The 27,997-nt window shown below is 46.7% G+C and overlaps 4 protein-coding genes and 2 long non-coding RNA genes across 9 annotated transcripts; 3 read left to right on the plus strand and 3 right to left on the minus strand.

Moving 5' to 3' along the window:
* Positions 1 to 355: 355 nt before the first annotated feature.
* Positions 356 to 4,998, minus strand: srp54 (signal recognition particle 54). 2 transcript variants are annotated; one of them, XM_003962793.3, is made up of 16 exons: positions 4,844 to 4,998; positions 3,765 to 3,952; positions 3,486 to 3,577; positions 3,321 to 3,405; positions 2,996 to 3,100; positions 2,838 to 2,904; positions 2,557 to 2,614; positions 2,338 to 2,488; positions 2,077 to 2,225; positions 1,896 to 1,996; positions 1,732 to 1,818; positions 1,581 to 1,654; positions 1,344 to 1,452; positions 1,081 to 1,251; positions 906 to 1,001; positions 356 to 747 (listed from the first exon to the last, which is right to left on the minus strand). In XM_003962793.3, the coding sequence occupies exons 2-16, from the start codon at positions 3,840 to 3,842 to the stop codon at positions 656 to 658; spliced, it is 1,515 nt and encodes a 504-aa protein (XP_003962842.1). In that variant the 5' UTR covers positions 3,843 to 3,952; positions 4,844 to 4,998; the 3' UTR covers positions 356 to 655. The 2 variants fall into 2 exon arrangements, with proteins under 2 accessions (XP_003962842.1, XP_011618131.1); XM_011619829.2 differs by lacking the exon at positions 4,844 to 4,998 and adding an exon at positions 4,747 to 4,765 and having other exon boundaries at positions 550 to 747.
* A 1,898-nt stretch (positions 4,999 to 6,896) lies between these two features.
* On the plus strand, positions 6,897 to 10,503 carry LOC101075506 (uncharacterized). Its single transcript, XM_003962815.3, has 8 exons — positions 6,897 to 7,119; positions 7,324 to 7,445; positions 7,529 to 7,667; positions 7,754 to 7,875; positions 8,108 to 8,218; positions 8,326 to 8,432; positions 9,778 to 9,868; positions 9,943 to 10,503. The coding sequence occupies exons 1-8, from the start codon at positions 7,014 to 7,016 to the stop codon at positions 10,054 to 10,056; spliced, it is 912 nt and encodes a 303-aa protein (XP_003962864.3). The 5' UTR covers positions 6,897 to 7,013; the 3' UTR covers positions 10,057 to 10,503.
* Positions 10,504 to 11,233: 730 nt separating this feature from the next.
* Positions 11,234 to 12,166, minus strand: LOC115248904 (uncharacterized). The gene is made up of 2 exons (XR_003887625.1): positions 11,906 to 12,166; positions 11,234 to 11,828 (listed from the first exon to the last, which is right to left on the minus strand). It is a non-coding gene; the product is annotated as an uncharacterized lncRNA (long non-coding RNA).
* On the plus strand, positions 11,366 to 23,206 carry baz1a (bromodomain adjacent to zinc finger domain, 1A). 3 transcript variants are annotated; one of them, XM_029832972.1, is made up of 30 exons: positions 11,366 to 11,483; positions 11,720 to 11,864; positions 12,539 to 12,817; positions 12,946 to 13,107; positions 13,905 to 13,997; positions 14,096 to 14,183; positions 14,486 to 14,608; positions 14,682 to 14,876; positions 14,948 to 15,043; positions 15,126 to 15,264; positions 15,465 to 15,596; positions 15,844 to 16,164; positions 16,321 to 16,486; positions 18,135 to 18,209; positions 18,283 to 18,332; positions 18,699 to 18,790; positions 18,894 to 19,129; positions 19,298 to 19,518; positions 19,892 to 20,022; positions 20,100 to 20,245; positions 20,313 to 20,455; positions 20,542 to 20,613; positions 20,681 to 20,763; positions 20,842 to 21,006; positions 21,149 to 21,336; positions 21,415 to 21,528; positions 21,617 to 21,729; positions 21,805 to 21,980; positions 22,061 to 22,148; positions 22,297 to 23,206. In XM_029832972.1, the coding sequence occupies exons 2-30, from the start codon at positions 11,752 to 11,754 to the stop codon at positions 22,470 to 22,472; spliced, it is 4,176 nt and encodes a 1,391-aa protein (XP_029688832.1). In that variant the 5' UTR covers positions 11,366 to 11,483; positions 11,720 to 11,751; the 3' UTR covers positions 22,473 to 23,206. The 3 variants fall into 3 exon arrangements, with proteins under 3 accessions (XP_029688832.1, XP_011618139.2, XP_029688833.1); XM_011619837.2 differs by having other exon boundaries at positions 13,908 to 13,997; XM_029832973.1 differs by lacking the exon at positions 11,366 to 11,483 and having other exon boundaries at positions 11,728 to 11,830.
* Positions 19,707 to 23,653, minus strand: LOC115248905 (uncharacterized). The gene is made up of 3 exons (XR_003887626.1): positions 23,397 to 23,653; positions 20,078 to 20,491; positions 19,707 to 19,838 (listed from the first exon to the last, which is right to left on the minus strand). It is a non-coding gene; the product is annotated as an uncharacterized lncRNA (long non-coding RNA).
* Positions 23,654 to 23,698: 45 nt separating this feature from the next.
* Positions 23,699 to 27,271, plus strand: cfl2 (cofilin 2 (muscle)). Its single transcript, XM_003962795.3, has 4 exons — positions 23,699 to 23,832; positions 25,202 to 25,509; positions 26,149 to 26,225; positions 26,364 to 27,271. Exons 1-4 carry the CDS (start codon positions 23,830 to 23,832, stop codon positions 26,474 to 26,476), a joined length of 501 nt encoding a protein of 166 aa, XP_003962844.1. The 5' UTR covers positions 23,699 to 23,829; the 3' UTR covers positions 26,477 to 27,271.
* The last annotated feature ends 726 nt before the right edge of the window (positions 27,272 to 27,997 follow it).

The raw sequence follows: 27,997 nt of genomic DNA on the forward strand, positions 1-27,997 counted from the left end.
AGATCATACGGTCCGATAAATGGTTTAAAATTGTATCCCCCATAGCTGTGCACTGACCTGCTGACCCCACCTCTGCTATATAATTGAACGTGATTTGGTTTGAAGTGTCACATAAGTGACGTGGGTATAGGGATTCTAAATATGTATACAAAATCCACAAATATGTTGCATTGAAAAGAGTAGTTTTGAGCAAATTAATATTATATTCCCAAATTATGACGAAGTATCTCATTGTGTCCAAATACGATCTTTGGTTATACGCCACTATCGTCCTTGGTGTCGTCTTTAAAAAATGGCCCTTTATTTAAAAAAACAAAGTTTAAATACACACCATAAGAAGAAATCGGGAAACAGATTTAAAATGTAAAGTAAAAATTTATTTGAGAAATATTTTCGCAAATGATATAATCTTCCTTGTAATCGTCATTATCCATGTGACCTCATCATGGTTATCCATAAATATAACACTTAGAGAGCTGCTTTTCGTCACTCTTCCACATGTTCTTTACAATTTGTCATCTTCCTCAACGGACTCAGATTTTTTGCACATTTTCCTCTAAAAACCCCTTTATTAACAAGACAGGTACAGGAAGAAAGGGCTGATCCAGCCTTCATATTTAGGTTTTATGGTTTAAGGCAACCTGTTGGTTGGTGATCACATGTTGTTGAAATTCATCATGCCTTTCATGTTTCCAGCAGCTCCCTGCTGGAATTGACGCATCATTGACTGTAGACCTGCCATTCCACCTTAAAATAAGAAGTAAAAAACACCAAAAATGAATAAATACATTAACAGCTCGATATTGACACATGGTCAAAACATGCAGTTTTTAAAAAAATCATCTTCATCCTCTAAAAATCTAAAATCTAAATCTAAAAAAAAAAGAAAAGCTGCTGGATCTCACCCATGTGATGCAGGACTCTGGGGTCCATCATTTTGGCCATCTGCTGGTTCAGTTTGGCCATTTGTGATGGGTTCACATTCTTGGACATGTCTCCTCCTGTAACAAAGAAAACGAGTTTGTTCAATCAGGCAGTCCACAGGATTTTACCCCCCCTTCCTGCTTCCCCCTTTGTGACCTTTAAATAGGCCTTTGATGCCCCCCATCTTCTTGACCATCTGAGCAAACTTGGTGTACTGCGTGAGCAACTCCTGGACGTCTCTGGTGGCCACTCCAGACCCTCGAGCTACTCTCTGGATTCTGTTTGGCTGCTTACTAAAAAGCTTGGCACCATCTTTACTGTCGAGCTCTGAACATAAAATAAAAAAAAACCTTTTTCATTATCAAGCAAAGCATTAAGTGAAGGTGTGGCAGGTGTACACAAGAGTAAACAAGCGTTACCCTGGTCATTCATACTGTCCATGATGGTCATCAGCTTCTTCAATCGTGCCATCGACTCCTGTTCATTTCCTTTACTCATAAAATCTGTGCCAAAACCTGGAATCATCCCCTGAATGCATCACAAGGAGGAGAAGGAAAAGGAAAGGAAAAGAAAGAATAGTAAAACTTGTGTTTATCAAGTGTTCCAGCTGTGTGGGGTGGGGTTCACGTGTGGGGTTCACGTGTCCAGGTGTGTACCATAATCTGTCCAAACGGGCCCATCTTCATGATGTTCTGGAACTGCTCATACATGTCTCTGAGGGTAAACTGACCTGCAGGAAAGTTAGGGGTCAAAGTTGACATTCTTCGTGCATGGATGACGTCGTGCGATGGATGACGTGCTTCTTACCGTGCTTCAGCTTGTCAATCAGCTCTTCGTTGTCGTCCAGTTTCAGGTCGTTAACTCTGTCGATCAAACCCTCAATGTCTCCCATTCCTGCCAGCGAGAGGATCACTCAGGTTTCCATGACAGTGCAAAATGTCTACCGGAAGTATGTCACAACATGAGGTTACCGAGGAGTTTGCTGATAAACGGTTGAGTCTTAAAAGGCTCAAAGTCATCAATGTGTTCTCCTGTTCCGATAAAGATGATGGGACTCCGAGTGGCTGCCACGCTGAGAGGAAACAAGAACTTCATGGCTTTAAAAGGGACCAACGCCAACATCGACAGACAGGAAGATGAAGCTGGTCTTACGCGCTCAAAGCTCCTCCTCCTTTGGCGTGTCCGTCCAATTTGGTGACGATTACCGAAGCTACATCTACCTTGTCTTTGAAAGCTTTGGCCTGAGACTCACAGGCCTGGCCAATGGACGCATCCATCACATACACAATGTTGTCTGGTTGCTGGAAACGGGTTCAGAAGGCCACAGGTGGGTGACACACCAACAATTACGCATTAACACACAAATGTGGCAGTTTCCGGCCACAAGAGGAGGGGGCGTAGCCAGGTACTGACCACAGCATTAGAGACTTGCAGCATCTCTTCAAACAGCGAGTCCTCCTGTTTGTGTCGTCCGCTCGTGTCCACAATGATGATTTCAAAGTTCTCCATTTTAAATTTGTCAACGCCCTCCGTGGCGATCACCACTGGATCCATCTCTGTGTAACTGAACACAGCAGAGGAGTAGGAAAATGTCAGACAACGGGAATCAGACGGACACTTTCTGCAACTCACCTGCCATAGAATGGGATTCTGGCTTTGGTGGCGTTTTGTTTAAGCTGGTCGAACGCACCTGAAAGATTAAAGAAGATTACCATAACAACGATAGAAAGTGATGTACTGTATCTGGTAGCCAACAGCAGAGAACACTGTGTCGAGTAGTGTCATGATACATTGTGCAGAGTTAAACAGCGGAGAAATTGCAGTTGTGTAGAAAAACGTGAGCAATGTGAGGTCAGGAATATGTATTGTTGTGGAGACTGCGTCGTGTTGTGGCCTTGCATCGTGTCATGTACCTGCTCTGAAAGTGTCAGCACAGATCAGGCAGGTCTTCCAACCCTTCCTCTGGTAATAGTAGGCAAGCTGCGGAAAGCAAAAGTCACATGACGCATCCAAGAGAAAGCATTGTGTAAAAAACCTTAAATATATCTCATGTTGAGACGTGTGACGACACCTTGGAGCAGGTTGTAGTTTTTCCACTGCCCTGCAGACCAACAAACATGATAACATTGTTTTTTCCTTTGGTGGGGGTCCAGGCCTTCACACCAGGGTCCACCAGCTGAAACACAAATGTTGGTAGATACAGTAAATATGAGTCACACCACAGAAAACACATATGGTGTTTAAAATGACACATGAGCAGCATTTTGGGTGCATCGGAGCAGAAAAAGACTTGAGCTTTGAGGGCTTTTATCAAATTGTCACACTCATCTGTGGACAGTCAAATGTTTCAACATTTTTCCAAGTCTCCAGGAAGTCCAGAAGATGTCTGGAATCACCTTGACAAGCTCCTTGAAGACAGCATGTTGGATCATTCTTCGTTTGTTCAGGCCAGAAGCCATCTCCTCCAAATCTATGGCAGCCCTGCAAGGACAAAGAACATAGAAGACACAGGCTAGTAAGTGCTGCTAGCTAGACTAACGTGAGGTTCAGTGCCAACTTACTTTACATTCTCTCTCAGCTGTTTAACTAGTTTGATGTTGACATCAGCCTCGAGGAGAGCAGCGCACACCTCTTTCAACATGGCATTCAACACCTGCACAAGAGACCGACAAAGGGGGAAACGTAAAAGAAAGAAAATAATTCAGAAAATCAAGCAGAAATGTCTAAGACAATTAACATTTTAGTGCTTTTTGCAAAATTGTAAATGTAGCAGTTTACCAAGTCAACAAATGAGATAAAAGATATGTGATTAAGGCGTTATTCTGCCAAGAATGAGGTACCTCCTCATTGATGATGGTGGCATTGCTGAGTGACCTCAGCGCCGAGGTGATCTTCCTTCCCAGATCAGCTAATACCATGACTGCAATCTGAGTGGGTCCTGTCGACGATGCACAAAAATGGGAGCGAAGGACCCCCTTAGTGCAGGTTATCCGGCAGGTTAACGCTGTAGCACACAGTCACCTACGCTCTGTATGAAAGAAATGGAAAAAAAACAAAAATATCACAACAGATATCAGGTAACCACAGCAACAGTAATGTCTAAAACCAACGTCACTGTCGCACTGCACGTAACGATACTTTAAGATATTTTCAGGACCTGGTGTCAGGGACGGGACAAAAAAACTGATAGACCAGAATCAGTTTGTTCAGTTATACAGTAACTAATGACACTCCTCTTCATGGAGGCTGATCCCCTCAGAGTAGAAGAACAACACCAGCTTCCCCAGCTACAAGCTAACAGGCGATTATCTGTGACATATGTACAGTACGCTTCAGTTTCAAGTGGAAATATTTATTAATCAAAAAACTCCGTTTTTGTAGTACGGATTTAAACGGCAGTAATAACACCAGTAGCAATCAACACTGCATATGATATGAACTATTTCTATATTGTGGTCTGAGAAGACATTTTCTTCTAATAAATACTTTTTAGGTGTAGAGCCTAATTGTTCAGCTAACCCTAACCCTTTAAAATTCGTGATATACGCGCGCCCAATTATAGGATACTTTCGAATACGCAGTTTAAAAATGACATAACCAACTTTTAAACTTTTCTTAACCATTATTTAAGCCCACGAGGACCATATTCCACTGCCATCGTTTGATAACGACATTGGCTACGCGACCATTTATTGCAGCAGCACTTTAGTGCGTTTGTTTTTCTCCGATACTTGTCAGAACAGCGTCAGCTGTTTACGGTCGCTAGCATTAGCTTAGCCGTTAACAGTCGCGTTAAAGAGAACGAAGGCTCGCCGTTCGCACCATTAGTGTCGAGTTAGTTGCTGACACACGTCGAATTGATACAGCGATGAAATGATGGAAATAATAGCATACATCACACACAATGTTTCCTTCTTACCTAAACAGGTGAGTTTAATCACACTATAACTGAGCACAGAGGAGCTCACAGAAGAACGTCATCCAATCAGAGTTGACCCGGAAGTACTTCCGTTCTTCGATCAGCTGAGAGTACGTTTTTAAGGCTACGTTTACGTGACAACGTGGTCAGCAGAAACGGAAAGGTTTTTCCTTTGCGTCTTCAAAGGCGCTCTACGTTGGCACGGAGAAGGTTTGATTACAAAGCCGTTCACACGAATCAGCGATAACTACTGAAAGCGCGGTACTGTGCATGCCTGGCCAGTAGGTGGCGATGTACGTGTGCAGTGACACGGGTTTAAAACACGCGTCTGCGCACTACTGCTCTCTGTTGAAAGACTTGACAGTCGACCCCCCCCCCGAAAATGCAAATTACTACTGACATTAGCTACTGTATATCCAATCCAGTCAAAAAACTCTGAACATTTGTCATTTTTAATCAATTGGGCATAACATAGCTAATATAGGCATATTAGAGACTTTTACCCCTAAAACGAACTTCCTGACCAGTCAATCCCTTTAGTCTGTGGTCCGTATAACAGATTACAAGGAGTTTGATCGGTGCAGACACTTATTACTTTACCATTCTGTAGAAAGTATGGCAAATTTAAGGAACAGGTCTTCGATGGTACTACTTTCCAGATTGTATTTAACTTTTCTTTTTTTCTTGTAGCAAGAGATGAGAGCACGCAAAACACAGTTAAAACGCTAATTACCAAGTCCATCGCCTTTGTACCAACACCGAGCAGCCTTTTAACCTCACCTTATGATCCCTACCTTAATGTACAATGTGTACAAAGCACTGTGAACAATATAAACAATCGTATATGACCCTACTTTTAGCAATAGCTTTTAGCATCACATCAACAAGAACAATTTGCCGATCAAAACGCAAGCAAAAAAAGGACAGCAAGACACAAAGGCATGATTATGATGGATGGGAAAATAGCATTTTACAGGCCTTAGATTTAGAACCTATAAAATATATAGACAAAGTTAGAACATATATACAGGATTTTGCTGTAACAACCCAAAAGAGAGGTCTCTTGCTCCTAGGCTGTTGAAATCCTGGCATCATAATGATGATTTCTGATCATGTAACCTTGGTCTCCCCTTTTGCCTTATTTGATGCCTGAAAAATCAGGCCATTGTCATACCAGCAGGCCAGCAGACCACGCAGCTGCTGCTTCAAGCAACGGCAGACATCTGCATTGTCTGCTGCAATGCCATTCTAGAGGGAGCCTCAATATGTATGGTAAAGCTGCTTCAGACGGTCCAGAACATGGAAGCACATCTGGTCTTTAACCTAGGTGGGCCCACATTTCCCCACTGCTGATAGAGCTTCACTGGCTACCTGTAGCTGGCCATAAGGTCTAGTAACTTATGCTGACCCACAGAACACTATAGCTGGATCTTCTCCCTCCTTACTTGAACAGTCTTGTACAATCTGTATTAAAATTCTGCAACAGAGCAACAGAGGTTTCTTTTGTTTGTTTTTTCGTCTGCCATCCTGGTCCACGCTCCTAACCAGTAGGTGGCTTTAATGCACCGACACCTATTTTGTTTTTCATCCACCATAGAACTGAACGAAGACAGGAAGTTCTCGCCAAGAGCAAAAATCAAAGTGTGTGTAGAGGACGAGTGGCAAAGAGAATGGAAAAGGGGGAGGGAAGACTTTATTTTTCTTTCCATCCAAAAATTAAAAAGAGCAATTATTACCATGGAAACCGAGTAGATTCTGTTAAAATATGTATACTAAAACTGGGACACTGTGGACTAAACACACACTGTTCACCCGGAAAGGTGAAACATTTACTGCTGGAGTGTAGGAACTATAGTGCTGAGAGAAGAAGCGTTTAAATCATCCTTATGTCTGGGTGTAGATTCACTTTTCATTAAAGTTTTTTTGGCCATGATAAGCACCAGCAGATCACGCAACAGCGCTCCAGGTCCTGCGCGACACGGGGCCTTATAGGAGAATCTAGATCGAGGGTGTGCGACCTTGGATGACCAGGGGGAGGCACTATTACGCCCAGGTGTGTGCAAACTGCCGGAAAATAGAAGAAGAAGAAGAAGAAACTTCTCACGAGGACGTCAAATTAATTTTTCATTACAATTAAATAAATCAGATTACAGCTGATGATGGCAAACTAATGGTGGAAATGAATTTTTCTGAGGCAAAGTCAGAGGTGAAGCTGCTTCTGAGCAGAGTGGACCCATCCGATCTGCCCAGACTGATCAACTGGATCCGAGAATCAGGTGAGCCGCCGGGACCACAGAGCCAAAGCCCTCATCACGCGTTGTCCTTGGAAACGTAGCTGCATCCCAGTACTGCCACAACTGGCCAGACTGGCAACCATAGTGTCCAGCAAAACATCGCATTTTAAGGGAACAATGAGGTTACATTTGTCTGAGAATTCAGTAGATTATCGGCTCGCTGCGATTGTGATTTTCATCCTGCAGATGAGCTGGATGAGCTGCTGTCGGACAACAGGAAGACCATTCTGCAGAACATTGCTGATGATCTGCGAGGGCGCCTGCCCCCAGATGCCATGTTCCCCTCTGAGAGTACTGTATACAGCAAGGTGATGCATCGAAGTGCCGGTCTCGTCCAGCAGTGCTCTTGCAGACTGATGACGGTGTTTCATCCGTAATGTTGACGGTGCAGATGCAGCAGTTGTGTCGGCCAACGCTCCATGTGGACAGCTTCCTGTATGATGAGGATCAAGTGGATTCTCTGTGTGAGAGTGGAACCATGAGCCGATCATTCTGCGTTACCTGTGGTTCCTACAGAACTGCCCCTTTGGGTCAGAACACATCAACAACAACATCATCATCATCATCATCATCAGCTTTGTCACACCCTGGTGACAGCTGTCTTCTTCTTCTGCAGATTTCATCTCTCACTCATTTTCCATCCCAGAACTTCAGTTTATTTACCAAACGGTTCTTCCAGACCTGAATGGAAGGGTCCTGGTGGATGTTGGCTCAAGACTGGGAGCTGTGCTCTATGGGGTGAGTAGATCTAAAACAGGGACACCGAAACTGTTCCACATAGAGGCGTCTGGCTGCAGGTTGCTGTCTGAAAACCCAGGTCGGTTAATAAATGAGCCAAGTCTGGTTCTAGTCAGCTTTTGCTTGGTTAAAACAAAACCCTTAAAGTCTGTTGGAAAAGAAGCAGATTCCTGCTGGATCTGAAATCACAAACAACTGACAAGTGTGTGTGTGTGTGTGTGTGTGTTTTCAGGGTTATTTGTTCAGTTCAGCCTCCCAGCTGATTGGTTTAGAGATCAGTGAAGAATTTGTCAAACTGCAGAATGAAATTGTGGAAAAGTATCAGCTGGCGGACAGAATCAAGGTGACAGCAATACAGAAAGAGCACACACACACAACGTTTACGCAATATCCCGAGAGTACACGTGCATACTCTGGGGGTGGCTTTGTGACGAGTTTCATGTTCTGTAGGTTCTACACACTGATGTGCGCCTGCAGGAAACTCTTCTTCAGAACAGTGATGTTCTCATCATGAACAATGTGTTTGAGTTCTTCATGGAGCCAAGTGAGCAAGTCAGGTGAGAAAACACTAAACACACATCGTCTCTGAGAGAAGTGTGTGCGTGTGGTGGCTGATGTTGTGTGGCTGGTCACGTGACTGACAGGTTCTAGTGGGACCTCTGTAGTTGTATGATGGCATACACAGTGGTGAGAGATGTTCAGTTTTCTTCATGAGTTAATGTGCAGTGGACAGACGAGCGTGTCAGGTGACCTCTCAGCCATTTCTTCAGAAATAAATGCTCACTTTGATACGAACCTGCCAGTTTGGTCTCTATGTGTGTTTCTTCTGTCAGGAACTCTAAAAGCTTGCTGTCCCTTCCCTGATTATTGCCCTTGATGCTGCTGTTGGGAGGTTTCTCTTGAGGGCTCCTGCCTGAGTTTGATTGTGTCCAATGTAAGAGTGGGTGGTCACATTTTCAAACAACCAAATACCCCACACCCACACTGCTAACACCCCCCCAAAAAAATCATGGAATGAATTTGTAAACCAAAAGGTTTGCTGAACTTTTAATCATCATCCACCTTCTACAGTTGAACTCAAATATTCTTCAGCACAGAGGAAATAATTCCCCCTTCTGGTGACCGAATGTGTCTTTATCAGTGGGGACAGTTTGCGAAGGGGGGGGTATGTCTCTGGACAAAGTGACTCGTCGTTTGGCTGGGAGATCATGATCAGAATCAGAATCAGAATCAGAATCAGGGTACTTTATTGATCCCTTTAGGGGGTGTCCATTAGGGAAATTAGCATCTCCCCAAAGAAACGTACAGCACTGTTTAAAAAAATTAAAAATAAAATAATAAATAAAAATAATAAAAATAAAAATAGAATAAAATAAGAAATAAAATAGAATAAATTAAAAATAGAATATAATATAAAACTATAGAAATGTAAATAAATGAACTGAATGAATGAATGAACTGAATGAATGGATGTCCCAGTATTATGTTATTGCAGTGTTGTTCCAGTCCTTCTGTCGGCCCCCCCCCCCCAGTGAGGAGTTGAACAGCGTGATGGCTCGGGGGGTGAATGAGTTCCCCAGCCTGTTTGTCCTGTACTTGGGGAGGCGCAGCCTCTGGCTGATCAGGCTTCTCTGGCTGTGAATGACAGTGTGATGGTTGGTTTATTGTTGTGATGTCTGCCGATAACCACAAAAGTACAAAAAGAAGAGCCTATAATAATCCAGTTGTCAGGGTAGTGATCCTTGGATTTCTCAGTGTGTGTGGTCGCTGTCACATTTTCTCCTCCCCTGTTGGTGTCATACGCAACATATGTTTGTGCCAAGTCCTTTGTTTCTCTGTCATCTTGTCATTTACTCAGATTGTCTGTGTAGCAGGGTGTTAATAGTGTGTGTGCTTGTGCAGTGCATGGAGGTTCATCACACAGAACTTCAGGAAGAGAGGGTCTCTGCTGGTCACAGTCCCCAGTCTGCATGAGAGTTGGAAAACACTACAGGTAAACCACACGCTCGTCGACTCCCGATAAGAAAACATCACTTAGGTCGTGAAGTAATTGCTGTTTGTGAGTAGATGGTGCCGCAGCCTGGTTGGGTGGAGGAGCTCCCTGTGGACAGTGAGGTTTACCTGGACCGACACACAGACTCTGAGACTCTGACACAGATCCATCTGTACCGGGTCCTTTAATGTGGACTTGACAGAACTGACCTGAACATCTCAGGTGGATTTGGATCGGGGCTGCTCTGGACCTCAGGTTGCAGATTCATTCCCTGAATCTGCTTCATTAATTGGATATATCAAATATCCTTATCTCATCTGCCTGATGAGCACCACAATTAGTGTAACAGCAAGAGTTTTCTTCAGAGGGAAGTTCAGCAAATCAGACTTTACAGACATGATCAGAAATAGGATTGATGTTCTTTATTCATACATCCTGTTTTTGTTTCTAAATGAAGAACTTCTGCATCATTTGACCTGTTCATCTGTGTTGAAAACTTAAATTCTGCTAAAAGGAAAATCAAAAAAAACTTTTGTGTGGTTATATCCAAGCGTTTCACCTGAAAGGACTTACTGGCAGAGGGTCGATGATGTGAACGTCTAATGTAACCATTAAATTCACTATTTGCCATTTTACTTGCTTGTCTTTGTCACTATATCTGAACTATATATTTGATCTGAAAAAAGCCCAGATTTAACCATCATTCTGATTTTTTGTGGATTCAGATCTGAGACCCTCATGTTATAAATGACTTGGGAGCCAATTCTAACCAAAACAAAGCCTCGTCATCATTCTTTAAGAGTTGGAATAAAGGAAGACCTGTAGTTTAACTTTGACCAAAACATAAGAACAGAAACACAGTTGAATACTTGATAAGTTCATGCTACCACCATGACCAGTACAATAGTTGAGTATTGGCCTCCATGGTGACCTATCCAGACTCCATAAATGACCAGCTCCAAACATTGGTGCTTTCTATCCTTGAACTGCTGCTTTTTTTTATGATATTATATTTCCTTAAAATAATGAGGTATGTACGTCTGTACTCCGTCATCATCGGACCCACTTCCGGCCTTTTTGCGCCATGTGACTACAGGCTTGCGGGACAGTGAAACCCCGCCCATATACTCTATGTGGTGCGTTCAAGCGATCAACAAGGTTAGATCAGGAATCTAACCCACCTTATAATATTCAAATATAGTGATGGGTTAAGTTGTATGAATTTGGCTGTTTTTGGTAATAGTAGTATGTTTTACATATATGAAAGTTCATCAGGGCGGGAGTAAGTGGATATAATACGGGTTTCTCATAAACTCTAACTTGTTTTGAAATACAACTAGTTGCTTTTTTTTCTTTTACATATACGCGTGTATCTTTTTAATCAGCATCTCAGTGTTTAGCTATATACGTATAGAATCTGACTTTTGAAAAGGTATTTATTTCACCTTGTTATTTGAAAACTAAAGATGAAATATGACTTGGAGTGCTGAAATTTCCGAGCCTCTCTGTGGGTTCGTAAAGTGGAATAAAACTTGGTCAACAAGCCGCTGAACCTTCATCGTTTCAGGGACTCTTCTTTGGAACATCATTTGTCTCTCGATCAGGCCAGAGGTCGGTGAGTTTCTTACTCTGGGTTTCTGTTCTCCGGGACTTTGCTAGGGCCGTCCCGGCGAAGCAGAGTCGTCTGAGAGAGTTTCCTCCATGTGGGCAGATTACCGCCGAGTAGAACAAAAGACCCGCTCCGCCGCTGTTCAACTCTATCCTCCTAAACTCGGGCTCCATTTCGATTGGCTCGCTCTAGATACGATTCTTTGTCTCGCCGATTGTGACTCGGCTTCCTTCCCTTTTCAGTTACGAGTCGGTGGGTGACGCGGAGCGCCGAGATGCCGCTTCTCCACAGAAAACCCTTCATCCGACAGAACCCTCCGGCGGACCTGCGCCCGGACGAAGAGGTCTTCCTCTGTAAGATCACATACGAAATCTTCAGAACCTACGAGTGAGTGCGACAACCTGCCCCGGGGGAGTCGGATTACGTACAGTTTGGGTCAACTTCCAGGTCGCAGGAAAAACAACAGTGACAGAACCGAACCGAACCGGCACCTTCACTTTATTGCCACTTTAATGACACGGTTCACAATGACGTACCGGTCCGAAAAGTGAACTACTACAAACGCGGCCAGATGAATAAGCTAACACAAGTTGGCGGCTGTTAGCAAAAGTTGTTTAGCCGATAGCTGCGTGACGCAGGCCTGCTGTCACGTGATAGGGTGGCCGTAAGTGTGGCACACGTGCCGGTTCCGGCGGGAGGGCCCGTTTGAGAGGCGTGAAACCTCGGAGGTTGAGGATCACTGGATCCTTTTGGCGATCCCATGACCTCCAGAGCTGTCAAACACACTATTCGCTCCTGATTTAAGTTGATTGATTACTGACCTCGATCGCTGAAACCCCCTTCAGGAATTTTCTTATCTGCTTAAAAGTATTTGGCTCCAAAAACATGTTTACGCTGGTTCCACCTCGTTCGCTTGCTTTGAGATGTCCATTTCTAGGTGGGAAACAGATGGACCACCTTTATCCTTCTGTCATCTCCATAGTGATAGTTGCTTATAGGCGTGACATCACACCCAAGTGTCCGTCAGTCCCCGTCATCACAGTGCGACGTTCTCTCCGCAGTGAGTTCTTCGAGCGGACCATCCTGTGCAACAGTCTGGTGTGGAGCTGTGCCCTAACGGGTCGAGCTGGCCTCACCTATTTGGAGGCCATGGAGAGTGAACGGCGGGCCCGACAAAGTCTGAAGAGCTTCCCGCCCTCTTTGCTGGTGCCGCTGCTCCACCTCGCGGCTATGAGCCGCTGCAGCAGACTGTCTGACCTCTGTGAGGATGTCTTCATGTTTATCAAGAACCGTTTCTTCCCCGGAGAGGCCGTAGAACTCGCAGGACGTAATGGAGACAGGTAAAGAGGGGGCATGACGTGCTGTCGTCAAGGCTCGGTATGTCCAGTCAAGTACAGGAATACATTTCTGATCTGAAACTAAAAATACATTTGAAGTATCACTTTGTGTGGGCTGTGACTTGTTGCAGACAGGTGTGTGAGATCCTGCAGGTTCACTCTCCGTACTCCACTGCTAACGGAGCGCCAGCAGCTAACGCCAACACCAGACCGGCTGACACCGACAGCATCGTGATCAGCGACAGTGACGATGAGAGCCACGCCGTGCAGAGTCCGCCTCCCACCACCAAAGGGTCAGTAGGTCAAGGGTCACACACACGCTGTCTTGGTCTTACACATGGAGGAGGAGGTGTGCTCGGAATCTTTATGCTCACTCAGGCTCCACATGAACTGTGTGTTTGCATCCGCTTGACTTGTTGAACCGATAGACAATATTGTTCAATGTCATGGTTCCAAAACCGGTTTAAACCCGCCGTGAGCAACTTGTCAAATGGTGGTGGAGTTGGAGGTGGTGGCCTGTGGGTGCTCCTTTGTTTAGACACTGGTACTTTTCCTCCATCTACTTATAAATCACATTTACGGAGTGAGACAATATACAGAGAGAAGCATACATTGATCAGATATGACATCATGACCCCCCAAAGGTGAAGGGATGTATGTATAACTGAGCATTTAGTCCTCCGAGTTGTGATAGAAGCAGGGAAGAATGGACAAGTGTGAGAAGTGGAGCGGCTTTGACGAGACGACCTGTGATTGCTAGCTAGACGACTTGGTCAGAACATCTCCAAACCGCTTGTGGGTCTTCGGGTCTGCTTTGGTGGGCCCAGGCCCATTGTTGCATGTGGGGGGTGTTGGGCTTTAGCTGCTAGCACTGAAATAGCCAAAATAGTTGATGCTGATTCTGGTAGAAACCTATGGGAAGGAGCACTATTTGACACGTTGCCCAAGTTAATGATCAGTTTAATACAGACGGCTTTGATCTACCTGCTTGTACAGCTGGACGGTTTTGTGGACTTTATCATGACTGGCTGGGAAATTGCTTATCTGTGTCTGTGGACATTTATATTCATCATTTGGACTTCTGTGTCAGCAGAAAGAAGCCTCTGAGCCCATCAGTCTTTAAATACACGGTGAGGATGGATGCGCACAGCGAGCCGTTTACCATTAATGCCAGTCGCATAAGGTGAGTGAGCGCTGTGGTCTTGGCGCGTTTGTGTTGGCCTTAATGCCAGAGTAGGGCATCGGTCCGATGACACAAAGATGTCTGTCTTGTCTGTTCAGTCACCGGAAGGCGACTGTATCCAGAGAGAGGCTGAAGCTACTCTTCAAACAACACTGTGAGCCTGTGAACGGAACCATCGCAGTCAAGGTGATAACACATACTTGCATGTCAGGGAAGCCATGACGGGGTCAGATTCATGTTCTCACCTTAGAACCGTGAGCCAGGGATCCTGTTTGTGTTCTGTTTTCTAAAATAACAGCATGTTCCCGTGTTACTTCACACGTTATCTTCTACAGCTAACATTGGTTCAGCCTCAGTCAAAGAGAAATCCTGCATCCCACCAGGAACTGTTATGTCCTGCATTCCTGCTTCTTTATGTTGCCTTGTTAGCTTAGCAACATGATAAATCTGTAATAATGAAGGTTTATTCATGGTGATGTTTGTGCTAGGTCTCAACGGTGACAAAGTACCAGCTGTGTGAACAAACGTTCTCACAGTTCTTCCCCGATGATTCCCCCCTGGTCTCCTTCAGCTCTGGTGCTAAGGGTGGAGGCTGGAGTTCACCTGGACAGGTGATTATCAAATGGACCTTTTTAGGAGATTGATAAATTAATTGGTGATGTGATCTGAGTGATGCATTTGCAGGGGGACTCTTCTGTGCTGAAGGAGAAGCTGAAGCTGCTGCAGCAGAAGGAGGAGATCGCAGCTGCTCGACTAAAGATGGAGAAGGAGGCACAGGAGGCCAAGAGGCGGGAAAAGGAGGAGCAAAGGAGGATGTGTGAAGAGGAGAAACAGAGGAGGCGAGAAGAGAAGGAACTCAGAAAGCTAGAGAAAGAGAAGGTGTGCGTTTTCACACCGCAAATGTATAAACAGCCTGACGGGGGTTGTTGACTGTGGAATGTAATTGGCAGGAACGAGAGAAGCTAAAGGAGGAGAAGAAGAAGTATGCCGAGCGGCTGAAACTGTGGAACAAACCCAGAGAAGATATGGAGTGTGAAGATCTGAAGGTGCGAACGCCTCTACCCAGCAGCGGCCCGTGTCTCTGCTCATCCACAGTGACTTGATGTCCTGCCCGTGTGTCTCCTCCAGGAGCTCCCCTGCCCGCTCCCTGTGAGGACCAGGCTTCCCTCCGATCTCTTTGGAGAGGCATTGATGGTTCTGGAGTTTCTGCAGGCTTTTGGCCAGTACTTTGACCTGAAGGATGAGTTTCCTGATGGAGTCTCTCTGGGTTAGAACACTTTCAGTCAGCACAGGATCCTGGTTAAATAAAAAAAAAAAAAAGAAACAAGCCCAATTATAGTCAAAGTAATTCTCGACTCGATTTTGGGACAAACTGAATTTTTTGAGGTTCAATTGAGTTTAAAAGGTTGTTCTTCAAAGATTATGTTCATGCAGTCAGTTGAATAATGTTTTTTTCTCTCTGATCAGAGGTGTTAGAAGAGGCTCTGGTCAGCTCTGACCCTGAGGGACCTCTGTGTGAGCTGCTCTTCTTCTTCTTATCAGCCATCTTTCAAGCTCTGGATGAGGAGCTGGAGGAGGGGGCTAAAGAGCAGGCCGAAGGTCTCACACTCTTACACGGACGTTCACACGCACATCCTTGTTCTTAACGTTGACCATCACAACCTAGTGACTAACTTTCCCCTTGACCCTTAACCCATGAACCTTAAAACCAAGTCCGACCTTCAAAAACACCACAGACAGACAAGATGTCGTTACATTACAAACGTACACACACACTCAGGCTGCACTCGCAGCAGGACCATGGCTTCCTGTTGTTTATTGTGGTGCACATGTTGTTGTTTGACAGATCTTTCTGAGGTTCTGGACGATGACGGTGACGCCGCCTGTTCTGCTCTGAGCGCCGTGGCCTCCCTGGCAGCCGTCTGGCCTCAGCTGTTCCAGGGCTGCAGCCTGAAGCAGTTGGATCTGGACAGCTGCACACTCACTGAGATCCTGCGCCTTCACATCTTGGCATCGGGTGCCGACTGTCACCACGGCAACGCAAAGTTCCGTTATCAGAAGCAGGGTGGCTTCATGCTGATGGATGACCCCTGCGTTGAGCTGCGTTTAGCTGAGGCCGGGCTGCTGAAGAGGCTGTCAACCACGGCGGTCTACGACCTGACTCCAGGTTAGCAGCAAATCCATCAGACATTAGATCCCAGTATTGACTCGTTTTTGATCTAATAACTCTAATAATGGTTTAAGAGAAGAATGAGCTGGATTGAAGAATGCGTGACAAAATGACAGCACAAAAGAAGTAATGATCCGTGTGGTTTGTGATCAGGAGAGAAACTGAAGATTTTACAGGCGCTCGTGGGGAAGCTGCTGACGTTGGCATCAACCAGAGATCTGATCGAAGACTGTGTGGAGGAGCAGAGATCTGCCAGACAGGATCTGAGAGAGATCAGAGCGGAACAACACAGACGACAGCGAGAGGAAGCTGCTCTCAGGTATTCTTGAACTTTAACTTTCTTCATTTTGACCACTGGAAAACAGACAAAAGCTAAAATCACAAGTTGGTATCTGTACTGGTGAATGTTGGGTCAAGGCGTTGATCGGGTTACTGTTGGTTGTGACAATGTATGAAAGCAAAGTTTAGATAATCTGAGTCACTATGTGGGCCAGAAGATCCAAAGACAGAAGTGTAGAAGGCCCATCAATGTTCCTGCTACACTGACTCCATGAAGAGCCCAAATACTGAGAACAGCTGACTGAAGAGTCGGAGGATGATCCAGAAACATCTGAACTGGAGGTCACTTTAGCCCAGGATGAAGACTTGAATGAATCCGGCACATCTGCCTGGGCCGGCTCCTCCTCACAAATGGAGTGAGGGGCTATGGAGATGCCTATGAGACGGAGCTTCAGCAGACAATGAGAAACAGTGAAGAAGAGTGAATGTGACTGAGGCTGCTGTTGTTCTGTGGACGACCATGTCTGCCTGATCAACTCCTCAGCTGCCCTACTGCTTCCGCCTTACGCAGTCTTGGATACAAGTCAATGGCTTTCCTCGGCTGAACGGACACCCTGGCTCCTGATAAAACTCAGACTGTGTCCCTCATCTACTCTGCACCAGGATTTCCATCTGAACTTTGCCAACATTAATCCAAAGGTCACCAACTACAAGGAAACTAGGAAAACAGGACTAACGAGTCACAGGGACGTGTACAATGTTCACTCTCTCCTATAAGGACTCTCTTTCAACTGCAAAATCCAATTATTATGCTGATTTGGTTCAATTAGACATCGCTAACGCGCAAACATTATTCTCACTGGATAACAAGCGCTTTCTTTGCTGTGGATTGAGCGGAATCCAGATGGAGCTGTTCGTAAATATTGAGCAAGGTGATCATGAACGTGAGAAGCAACTGTTCTCTCTAGATGAAATGAAATGAAAGGGAGGTTGAAGATGGGGTGAAGGTTATTAAAGTTGGTGGGTTCTGTGTTTCTTAAGAATTGGGGTAACTGCAGCAGGAATTGGGGTAACTAGAGATGTCCGAGGGTTATGTGAGAAGTCGGAGAATTGCTTTAACCAAAACAGAGAGGATCCAGCTGACAAGTAGAAGGCTTAGGTTCATGGATAGGACTGGAAAATGGTTTGAATCATATCTCTCTCATCCAACTTTCCCAGCCATATTGCTCTGCTCTGGTGTTCCCCAGGGTTCTGTCATTGGGCCCTCCCACCTTACTGTTCTTCAGAAGATCCCATCCTGGTTCTCCAGCAACTTTCTTGAACATTTTTTAAATTCTGTTTTTTACTTTCAACTCCATTAACAACCTGGTCCAACAACCTCTGTACCTAATTGAGCTGCTTCGTGTCAAACTACCCACCAGTAGTCTCAGGTCCTACTCCTACACTCGGCTCGCCATCCAACCTGCTTGTGTGACCACCATGGCGTCAAGTTTCTTCAGCCACTCGGCCCCCAACTCTGGGACTCTCTTATGGAACATGCAATATTCCCCCTCGCTCACCACTAGAATGCAATAATTAATAATAATGCAGTAATAAATAAATGACTGTAAGCATTGCTTTGCTACTTCCAACATGAGTGCACATCTAAAATGCATCATCATTAATAAACAAAACCACTTCTGTCTTAGAGTTCGCCTCCGAAAGGAAGAGAAGCTGAAGGAGCAGGAGAAACTGAGGGAGACCGAGGGAGATTTAGCTAGCAGGTAATGACGAGCGCCTTCTGCTTTTCTCTGTGATTTATACCAAATGTAAGGACTGTTTGTGTTTCTGCTGCAGGGACATGCACGGAGGTCTACACGCTGAGGAGAACCAAGAGCAGGCGAAAGGTTAGCCTCCTTATTCTTTGTGTTCATGGGTCGTGGCTGCTCTTTAGTCTAGTGAGATCTTCTCGGTCACTTACCTGCTGTAACGTGAAAAATCTCCTCCCTGTTTGCCAATATGTCCATACAGTTTCAATCCAGACACCATTATTCATATATTCTATTCAAAGTTTTAAAAATATGGACGATAGTTTTACAATGCTGCCCTCTTGTGGCAGAGAGGCGCCAGAATAGTCTTGTTTTTGAAGGGGCTGATTATGAACAGCAGAACTTTATTCTGGCAACTGTTTTTGGCTTCGTGGTTCTCTGTTGCCTCGGCTCGTGTATGGTTTGTTCTCACGTTGATTTTTATCTGTCGTCCATAAAAATCAGTTCTAAAATCCAAAGAGCAACAGATGACTTCAGAACTCAGACCTTCATACAGCAGCCTGACGGCAGAGGAGCAGGAGAAAGAGCAGGAGAAGGTGCGGAAGTCCTGCAGAATGACTCCTAGGATGGATGGAAATATTGTGTAATCAATCCTTCAGATGCCCATGTATATGTTATAAGTAACGGTGCCATTTACAGATCCAGGAGCTTCAGGAACGGATCCAGAAGGCGGCGGCGTGCACCTGTTTGCTGCCACTGGGTAGAGATCGGCTGTATCGGCGCTACTGGCTCCTTCCCTCAGCCTCCACCTTGTTTGTAGAGGATGACTGTTTCGGCCTGACAGAAGAGATGCTACAACCTCAGCAATACTCTGAACTGGACACTAAAACCAGCATGGAGGAAGAGGAGGTGAAGGAGGAGCCCGCCGAAGGCAGGTGAGTGTTGATGCTGAATTAGGAAGAGCTTTATTACTTCAGTAATAGTACTTTTGTCATTACAAGACATTTGCCTGCCCACAAACACTCGCAGAAAATTAAATGGGAACACGGTTCACACACAAACACAACCGAAACAGCCATTTCTAATGATGGTTTCTTGTTCAGCGCTGGTTCGGTCCCTGCTCCCCTGTACTCGTCGGGCCTGTCGGTCCAAAGACACAACCAGTGGTCCTTCTACAGCTCCATGGAAGAGGTGGATCACCTGATCAAGGCCCTGAACCCCCGAGGTCACCGAGAGGGCAGCCTGAAGGAGGCACTGCTGCAGGAGCGGGACAGGCTGCAGCTGCTTATCCAGAACTGTAACCAGAACAAATACAGCCACACAGGTAACGCACAGGTGGACCCACGCAGGCAAAGTCACACAGGTGGATTTATGCAGGCAAAGTCTGCAGCGGCCACGTTATATTGAATTTTTAGCTCTTCAATGTGGTGAAGAACAAATGAAATGCAGTCCGCTGTACGGGACGCTAACCTAAAGGTGAACATGTACTGGAGAACCTGTCAGGTGACTCACATTGGTGTTGTGATGACATCATTGGTCTGATCTTTGATGGTATAAAGATGGTTATCATTGACGGATGTATCTATATTTGACTTCTGGGCCTCGACTCTTGCTTTGCACTTTATTATAATCATCTGTGGAAATCTGTACACACAGGTGAATCACACAGATCTAAACCAGGAAATATTTGCTTACAGATCACCCAGAGTCGTCTCGCTCTGTCCCCGAATGCACGTCTACGGCAGAGACGGTGATGGAGGCGAGACTGAGAGACCTGCTCCTCGACATTGAAGACCGGATTTATCAGGGAACTCTGGGATCTCTGAAGGTGCAGACAAACACCTCACACCTGAGGAACGCATGAAGAAGGTGACTTGACTCACCTGTCCACATGTCTCTGGCCAGGTAAAGGACCGGCAGGTGTGGCGATCTGCACTGGAATCTGGGAACTATGAGCCGCTGTGTTCCACCAGCAGAGAAAGTGGAGGGTTTGGCAGACAGACGGAACACATGGATGTGGACACGCCTTTTCTCGCCAGAGCTGGAGACAGGTAAACACGTGTGCACGCACAAAAAGATTTATCCTGAAAACTGATGTTTTCAAATGTGTGTGTTCAGGCGACAGCTCAGGTGTGAGGAGGTGACCTCCTACAGCGGCAGTACGACTCCACAGGTGATCAGCCGCTCCGTGCATCACTTGGCTGAAGCTCTGAGCCACATTGAACAAGGTATCGAGAGGCGCTTCCTTAAACCTCCACTAGGTGAGACTCCGCGGGCCTTGAAAGTTTTGGAACAACCTGGAAAAGTGCGGAAGGGCATAAAATGATGTCATCGGACATGTCCACAGGTGAAGAAGATTCAAAGAAAGAGCAGAAGATGAAGAAGACCAAGAAAAAAGACGAGGATCGGTTGAGTGAAGGTAGGAAGGCAACGCCGCGTCCTGACCGTGGCGCCATGTGGTGAGTCAGGACTGTTTTCTCTCTCAGACGGCAGCGAAGGCGGCCGTGTCTGTAAGACGGTGTTGGAGCGATGGAGGGAGTCTCTGCAGTCCTGCACCAGTTTGTCTCAGGTCAGACGGCCTTAAAGCAGCGCTCTGATTGGCTGACGTCAGACACGCCTCATTTACACGCATATTCCCTCTGCTCAGGTGTTCGTCCACCTGTCCAGTTTGGAGCGAAGCGTCCTCTGGTCTCGCTCTATCCTCAACGCTCGCTGCCGAATCTGCAGGCGTAAAGGAGACGCCGACAACATGCTGCTGTGCGACGGCTGCGACCGCGGGCACCACACCCACTGTCTACGACCCCGCCTCAAGGTACAGGTGCCACACCTTTAGCCACTTTAGCGTCACAAGAACTATTTTAGGGAACTTATTTCACTTCATTGTTGGTGTTGACTAGCTTGGCTAAGCTGCCAGTACAGTGGCCACTGTGATGACTGACGCTGTGTCCTGGCAGGCTGTTCCACAAGGTGACTGGTTCTGTCCAGACTGTCGACCCAAGCAGAGGTCCAGTCGCCTCACGTCTCGTCAGCAGCACCCCGTTCATGAAGAGGAGGATGAAGAGGGTGTCGAGGAACAAGAAGAAATGGAGTCGGCAGAGGAAGATGAACCTGAAGATGCGTCGGATGAGGAAGTGGTCGTGAGGTACGATGGGAAATATTTTTTTATTATTTACTCGTGCCAGGATGAGATTGGGAACACCTGCTTCCCTCATCTGAGCAGCACCCGGAAGAAGCAGGCGCTGCCCCTTAAAGGAAGGTCACGCACCGCCGCCAAAATTCAGACACCCGTTGCACCCAAAACTGCCACCACGTCCAGGAAATCACCTGCGTCCAGGTGTGTGTCTGACGTTTGCATTAGTCGTATGTGGGACTTTCTGTTTACATTAAACCGAACCCTGTTTATTGATTCCATCCCATCACAGGTCAGTGGGGAAAAAGGCTACAGCCCACTCTGGGAATCAGGTGGCTGAGGTCCAGCAGGCTAATGGGAGCAGAGCGTCTGCTCAGACCGAGTCTCGCAAAAGAGCTGTGGCAGGTATCGGCCAATCAGGAGGCCGCGAGTAGCTAAATGTCTCTTTAAGCTATTTCTGACGCTGGCATCGTCTTCCAGGTGCAGCTCTACCACCTAAACCATCCAAACCAGTCACCCCCTCCGCCTCCTGCAGTCGCCGGTCTTCTGGCAGGAGCCACGGCATCCACGAACTGTCAACCTGCGAACAACTGATTGTTGAACTGGTCAGGCACCAAGACAGCTGGCCATTTATGAAACTGGTGTCCAAAACACAGGTAAACACACCTGTATTTACAGGCGCTCGCACTCATCCAGGTGTATCAGATATCTGTGAGACTAAAGGCTGCGTCTGCAGGTCCCCGACTACTATGACATCATCAAGAAACCGATCGCCCTGAACACAATCCGAGAGAAAGTCAACAATTGTGAATATCAGTCGGCAGGTAAAAGCACACGTCCGTGCACAGTCGCCGTAGATACTGCAGCCTTTGAGTTACAGAACATACTTATGGGGTTCTGAAGGGAGCGGGACATTTTCAGGATATGATCCGAGTGAAATTAACGGCCGTCTCTCCCCTTATCTGCCCTCAGGCGAGTTCATCGCAGACGTGACACTGATGTTCTCCAACTGTTTTCAGTATAACCCTCGACACACCACCGAGGCCAAGGCTGGACTCCGCCTGCAGCTCTTCTTCCACTCTGAGCTCAGGAAATTTGGCCTCTCCGAGCACGACTCTGCCTCACCTGCCAAACGTTCCCGACACTAACGTAAACAGCTGTAGTGATGGTGTGACCGCGGCGTTCTCTGAACATTACATGAGAAAAGTTTCTGGATCTTCTGCATTCCTGCTGATGTTCTCACTGGTTCTTGAACGACATGTAGCATTCACGGCTCCTGATCTCTTGGTCCCCTGCACTGACATCACCACTCTGATCAGCTCAGGGAGGCAGCTTCAGAAAAGCTTTGGCTGCCACGGCAACAGACAATAATGGTCATCGGGTAGATCATGTGATGCCAAGCTCAGGTATCGGAGGACTTTCTCAGGGCTGGGGTTCACAAGGGTCCTGACCTGAAGGTCTACATGTATCCAAGCTCCTCCCACTGTGGACAGGCCACGCCCCCTGGCCCAGCATGTCCCACAACTTCAATCAAACTGAGCTGACCTCAGACCAGAAAGACCTTCTCCCGTTGTTGCCTCTGGCAGACCCTTACACTCAGGTCTCTGTTTCCTGTCAACCCGTTAATGAATAACCTAGCTTAGCATAGAGACAGGAAGTGGGCAGAATCAGTCCCCTGCTGAGATTTACCTAGTTTAGAAAGCGGCGTCTTCCTGCCTTCGGCTGTTGGATTTTTCTCTGTGTGTTCTGTGCACACTACACTGGAGCAGTTGTGTATTTATTTAGTTTGTCTTTATTTATGGCCGATAGTTGCTCTCTTACCTCTGTCATGTTCTAATGTCAAATTTAATAAATCTTTTCTAGTTTTCAGTTGTTCTACAAATCTGTCTCGTCACATCCCCCCATGAATAAGAGGAAAATATATGCTTTATTCCAATAACATTGATAAAGTTTGGAAAGCCCCATAATTAGTTATTCTTAAAGGATTAAGGAGGCGTCATAAAATACACAACTATTACCCAGATAACATTATATGCAAAAAGGGTGTTAATGTGTTATTTTGTAACTCACACCCAGAAAGTTTCTTATTGTGGTCCATTATGGAAGGAACTTTAGTTTCTGACTAATTCATAAAAGAACACTTAACATTATAACCCTGTCGTGCTGAAAACATCTGGATAGTCTGCATCACCCTGGAAGAACATCTGGGTACTCTGGATCACCGGGGCAAATCTGTTCTGTCTGTTGGTCAGAACAACAGAAATGTCAAGTTTCATGTTCAGAGGAAATAGTTCGACCGCCTGCGCAGCCGGAAATGGTCGTTTTAGGGGTTCTGGCACTGGGTCCGCTGGTTCTGGTCCGCGGGCGTCGGGCCGCGTAGCTCCGCCTCTCCACCCCGCCTCCTCCTCTTCTCCCACCGCTCCAACGGACGCATTCCCCGCTACCTTTCACCCCGGAGAAATCCCGATTACACGGCGGAGCAGCGCTAATAAACATCGGGACAACATGGTAAGAACCACCTCCAGACGCTCCTGGTTCCAGCCGTGGTACCGAGGGACCCAGTTCGTGAGAGGCCGTGGTGTGCGGGTGTCGGCTGGACCGTTATGTGGACCCTCCCCGAATAGCGGATATTAGCTAGCATGGCCGCGGTTGTCGCCGACCGTTAATTCGTCCTAACATCGGCCAGAAGTTTGTCCCGCCGCCCCAGGTTAATGTTTTGACGGTCCCCGGTATCTTCTGAGTTTCGGAACCGGCGGACCCTGGTGTGGCGCCGGGCCGTGTCGGCCCAAGCACCCCCAGGCGGTGTGGCCCCGGGCGGCCATCTTATTAACGGGTCTTTTGGGGCTGACCGGCCCGCGGCTGGATCAGGACTAACGCGGACAAACTCAGTAAAGGGGTCCAGATTCGTGTTGGGCTGCTCCGGGAGAGTTCGGTCAGAGAGGCGTGACTCTGCAGTCTGACTGGGAGCACTGGGCTCCAGCCTGTCCCAGTTAGCCTGGTAGCCTGCTAGCCGCGGACTGACGGCTCCAGCTGCTCTGAGTCACTGCGGACATTTTGGAGTCTGATCAGCTGATGATTGGATTGATCAATCAGCCGTCAGCATTTGCTGCTGCTGCTGATTAATCTTTAAATTAATCATGCAAGAAAACTCCACTGTGGTGACCAAGAATCGTCAAAAACCTGATGCAGAGAGATCTGATGTCACCGGTCCTCCTGATCAACTGGACCTTCCCGACAAATGTATTGATTAACTCATCAGCTGAAAGTTTCATGGATCAGGGGACAGTAATCAATTATCTGGATCAATGAATTGTGCAATGATCTCTGTATCACGAATGGCTCTTTGGAGTTTTATGGATCCTTGGTATCAGCAAGTTAAATAATAATTGATCTACTTGAGTCAATTATAAAGTTAATTCGTATGATCCGCATGGTCAGTGATGACGTCACCCGCACACCGGAAGTGCATCAACGTGGGTCTATAAATGAAGCTGCCCTGACTGACACTGAGGCTTCTGTGAACGGTTGCCGTCATGGTTGTTTCCGTGACAACCGACAGATGACCTCTGGGGGTTGATCCTCACCTGCTGTCACAAATATTTAATGTAATTGGCGACATATGTTGAAGTGGTCACGTGGTGGAGTGATGAACAGACCAGGAAGTGCCTTCCCATCACATGATCGGGTGGGTGGAGCCACTTCTGAAATCCTTCGTACAGATGTCGTACGTTGATAGGCTACAACGTGAACATCGATTAAACCTAGTAATGAATCAAAAGGAGCCCTTTTTCTGTTCAGCACATGGTCGGTCAGGTGATTGCTCAGCTAACGAGGGGTAGATGTGTGTTTGCTAATATCGATGCCTTGTGTTTCACAGGCATCGGGCGTAACAGTGAACGATGAGGTCATCAAAGTGTTTAATGAGATGAAAGTGAGAAAGTCACAGACTCCAGAGGAGGTGAAGAAGAGAAAGAAAGCAGTGCTCTTCTGCATGAGCAATGACACAAAGAAGATCATTGTGGAGGAGGGCAAGCAGATCCTGCAGGGTGAGATTGGCGAAACCGTGGAAGACCCCTACGCTCGATTTGTTAGTCTCCTCCCCCTCAACGACTGCAGATATGGCCTATATGATGCCACCTATGAGACTAAGGAGTCCAAGAAAGAGGACCTGGTCTTCATCTTCTGGTGCAGTATTCAGACCATATCTGACCTCCTCAGACCACGTACAGACCTTCTCAGACCACAGACTGAACTCAGACCTCAGATAGACTTACTTACTGACATCTCTAGACCACAGACTGATCTCCACAGACCATGCACATACTCAGACCTCCTAAGACATCAGACATATCTCTTCAGACCACTTACTGACCTCCCCATGCTGAGCTCCTCAGACCTCCGACTGACCTCTCGAGCCCACAGACAGATCTCCTCAGACCATGCACAGACCTCCTTAGACCACAGACAGATCTCAGACCTCAGATAGACTAACTCAGACCTTTGACTGACATCTCCAGACCACAGACAAACCTCCTCAGACCACATACTGACCTCTTTTAGACCACAGACTGACCTTCTCAGACCTCAGACTGAACTCAGACCTCAGATAGACTTACTCAGACCTTTGACTGACATCTCCAGACCACAGACAAACCTCCTCAGACCACATACTGACCTCTTTTAGACCACAGACTGACCTTCTCAGACCTCAGACTGACGTCTTCAGACCTCAGACCACGCACACACTGAAAAAATGAACCATACACTCTGAATCTCGATGTCTAGAAATGGATTCTGGGGTTAAAGCAGCTGTGTCCTCCTCAGGGCTCCAGATGGCGCTCCGTTAAAGAGTAAAATGGTCTATGCCAGTTCCAAAGACGCCATCAAGAAGAAGCTAACAGGTGATGTGACCAGAACCGCCAGCTGTCCGTTAGGGTTAGGAGGACCTCCTGTTGTGTTGTACGCTGTGTTTGTTGGTCAGCTGACGCCTGGAGCGCGTCGTCTCAGGTGTATGATGTCGTGAATGTGTGTGTTTTCAGGTATCAAGCACGAGTGGCAGGTAAACGGGCTGGATGACATCCAGGACCGGAAGACCCTGGCAGAGAAACTGGGTGGGAATGTGGTGGTGTCTCTGGAGGGGAAGCCCATCTGATCTGGTGGCGAACCAAGCAGAGACAAGCCAACCGCCGTGCCATCCGGACTGAAGCACCTGACCCCCCCCCAACCACCTCCGCTTCACCCAGCAGCTTGCTCCGTCTCTGTTCCTGTCCTGAAGGACTTAGCATCTTTAGGCTTCGGGGGTTTTTTTTGTTTTTGTTTTTGTTTTTTTTTTCGCTTTCCAACGTGGAGATCTCATTAACATTATTATATGCAAATCCCTCCCATTTCTGTTGCCATATGGATTCTGTTCATCTGGCACTACAAATAAACCCTGGACAGTCGTCTCTCTTGCAGCCAGAGTTTTGCCAAAAGGTCAATGTGAAGAAAGCAGCCGCACGTGTCCGAGGCCGGTTCTGTGCCACCCACGAAGCTCCGCCTCCTGTTGCATATGACTTTATTTATTGTTGTAAACTGATGCCCATGTCCGAGGCAGACGTTTTGTTGACTATGCATGAAGAGAAGAAGAAAACAGGCTGCTCTTTGTGTTGAAACTGTGCCGCTCTCTGTCTGTCACTCCGGTAATGTTTGTTACCTCATTTCCTGTCGGACTCACTGTCGTTTCTAGCTGTTTGGTCGTCGCCTCACTTTCAGTTTGAATGTAACACCACGCCACATAGTTAGCCTGCACTTTTATTTTGTAAGAAACACTACAGGAAGCAGATTTGACCTCGCAGCGAGAGATGACTTGTGACAACTTGAACCCGACGACATCTGGAGCCTTAATGTGGAAACTTGTTTCTGAGATCACAGGAAGCCACTCTGCAATAAAAGCATGTGGCAGATCTGATGACTCCGCTTCCTGTCTGTACTTTCACCCGTTACGGCCTTTTCACAGACCCAAACCTCAGACCTGCCCTTACATGTATCATCCCACACTTCCTGTCCGAGCAATAAAATGTCAGTGAGTCAGGCGTGGACGCCGGACCCAGAAACCGGTCTCTGGACAGCTGCTAACCCTGATCCACTCTGAAGAACCTGATCCTTCTGCTTCTATTTGTGAACGTGTGAGTAAGCACGTCCACAAAAGGCAACACCGGACCGACCAATGAAAGGGTGAGGAGCTGGAGCACCCTAATGATGTCACATGGCTTTTTGTTAAGAACTGTGGTATAAACACTTTACAGATGACCTAAACCAATCTAAATAGTTACAGTGTTGATTTGTTGACTGTATAATGGAAATTGGTAAAGTGAAGTTCAAGAACCTGAATGTAAATGGGTCAGCGGCGTGATGTCATCAGCCCGGAGGGAGACCGGCACCTTAAACCAGATGGTAGCATGTCCACCATTCCGCTGCGTCTGTGCTGCTGCAGCATGTTGGGACGCTCTCAACCACATTAGAACATTGTAAAGACTCCATGTCTGTGCTGTTCTTCAGCTAATCAGGCAGCTGATGTTTGTGTGGCTCAGGTGATGTTGGTGTGCTGAAGCGTGACACTATGGTGGTCACCACAGCGCTCTTATTTTGCCCAGGTTGTCATTTCTGCACCAGCCCATCAGGTTGCACTTCCTCC

This window comes from Takifugu rubripes, chromosome 2 (assembly GCF_901000725.2).
Source record: "Takifugu rubripes chromosome 2, fTakRub1.2, whole genome shotgun sequence".
NCBI lineage: Eukaryota > Metazoa > Chordata > Actinopteri > Tetraodontiformes > Tetraodontidae > Takifugu > Takifugu rubripes.

Excerpts from the sequence above, each read along its gene's own strand:
- cfl2 (XM_003962795.3), top strand. Across the intron at positions 25,510-26,148 it reads GACCTGGTCTTCATCTTCTG|GGCTCCAGATGGCGCTCCGT; the intron begins GTGCAGTATTCA and ends TGTCCTCCTCAG. Across the intron at positions 26,226-26,363 it reads CATCAAGAAGAAGCTAACAG|GTATCAAGCACGAGTGGCAG; the intron begins GTGATGTGACCA and ends GTGTGTTTTCAG.
- LOC101075506 (XM_003962815.3), top strand. The coding sequence starts at position 7,014 with ATGGTGGAAATGAATTTTTCTGAGGCAAAGTCAGAGGTGAAGCTGCTT. Across the intron at positions 7,668-7,753 it reads CTACAGAACTGCCCCTTTGG|ATTTCATCTCTCACTCATTT; the intron begins GTCAGAACACAT and ends CTTCTTCTGCAG. Across the intron at positions 8,219-8,325 it reads AGCTGGCGGACAGAATCAAG|GTTCTACACACTGATGTGCG; the intron begins GTGACAGCAATA and ends CATGTTCTGTAG.
- srp54 (XM_003962793.3), bottom strand. The coding sequence starts at position 3,842 with ATGGTATTAGCTGATCTGGGAAGGAAGATCACCTCGGCGCTGAGGTCA. Across the intron at positions 2,226-2,337 it reads TGCAAGTCTCTAATGCTGTG|CAACCAGACAACATTGTGTA; the intron begins GTCAGTACCTGG and ends ACCCGTTTCCAG. Across the intron at positions 1,819-1,895 it reads GTTTATCAGCAAACTCCTCG|GAATGGGAGACATTGAGGGT; the intron begins GTAACCTCATGT and ends TCTCGCTGGCAG.
- baz1a (XM_029832972.1), top strand. The coding sequence starts at position 11,752 with ATGCCGCTTCTCCACAGAAAACCCTTCATCCGACAGAACCCTCCGGCG. Across the intron at positions 15,044-15,125 it reads TGGAGTGTGAAGATCTGAAG|GAGCTCCCCTGCCCGCTCCC; the intron begins GTGCGAACGCCT and ends TGTCTCCTCCAG. Across the intron at positions 22,149-22,296 it reads TTGTGAATATCAGTCGGCAG|GCGAGTTCATCGCAGACGTG; the intron begins GTAAAAGCACAC and ends ATCTGCCCTCAG.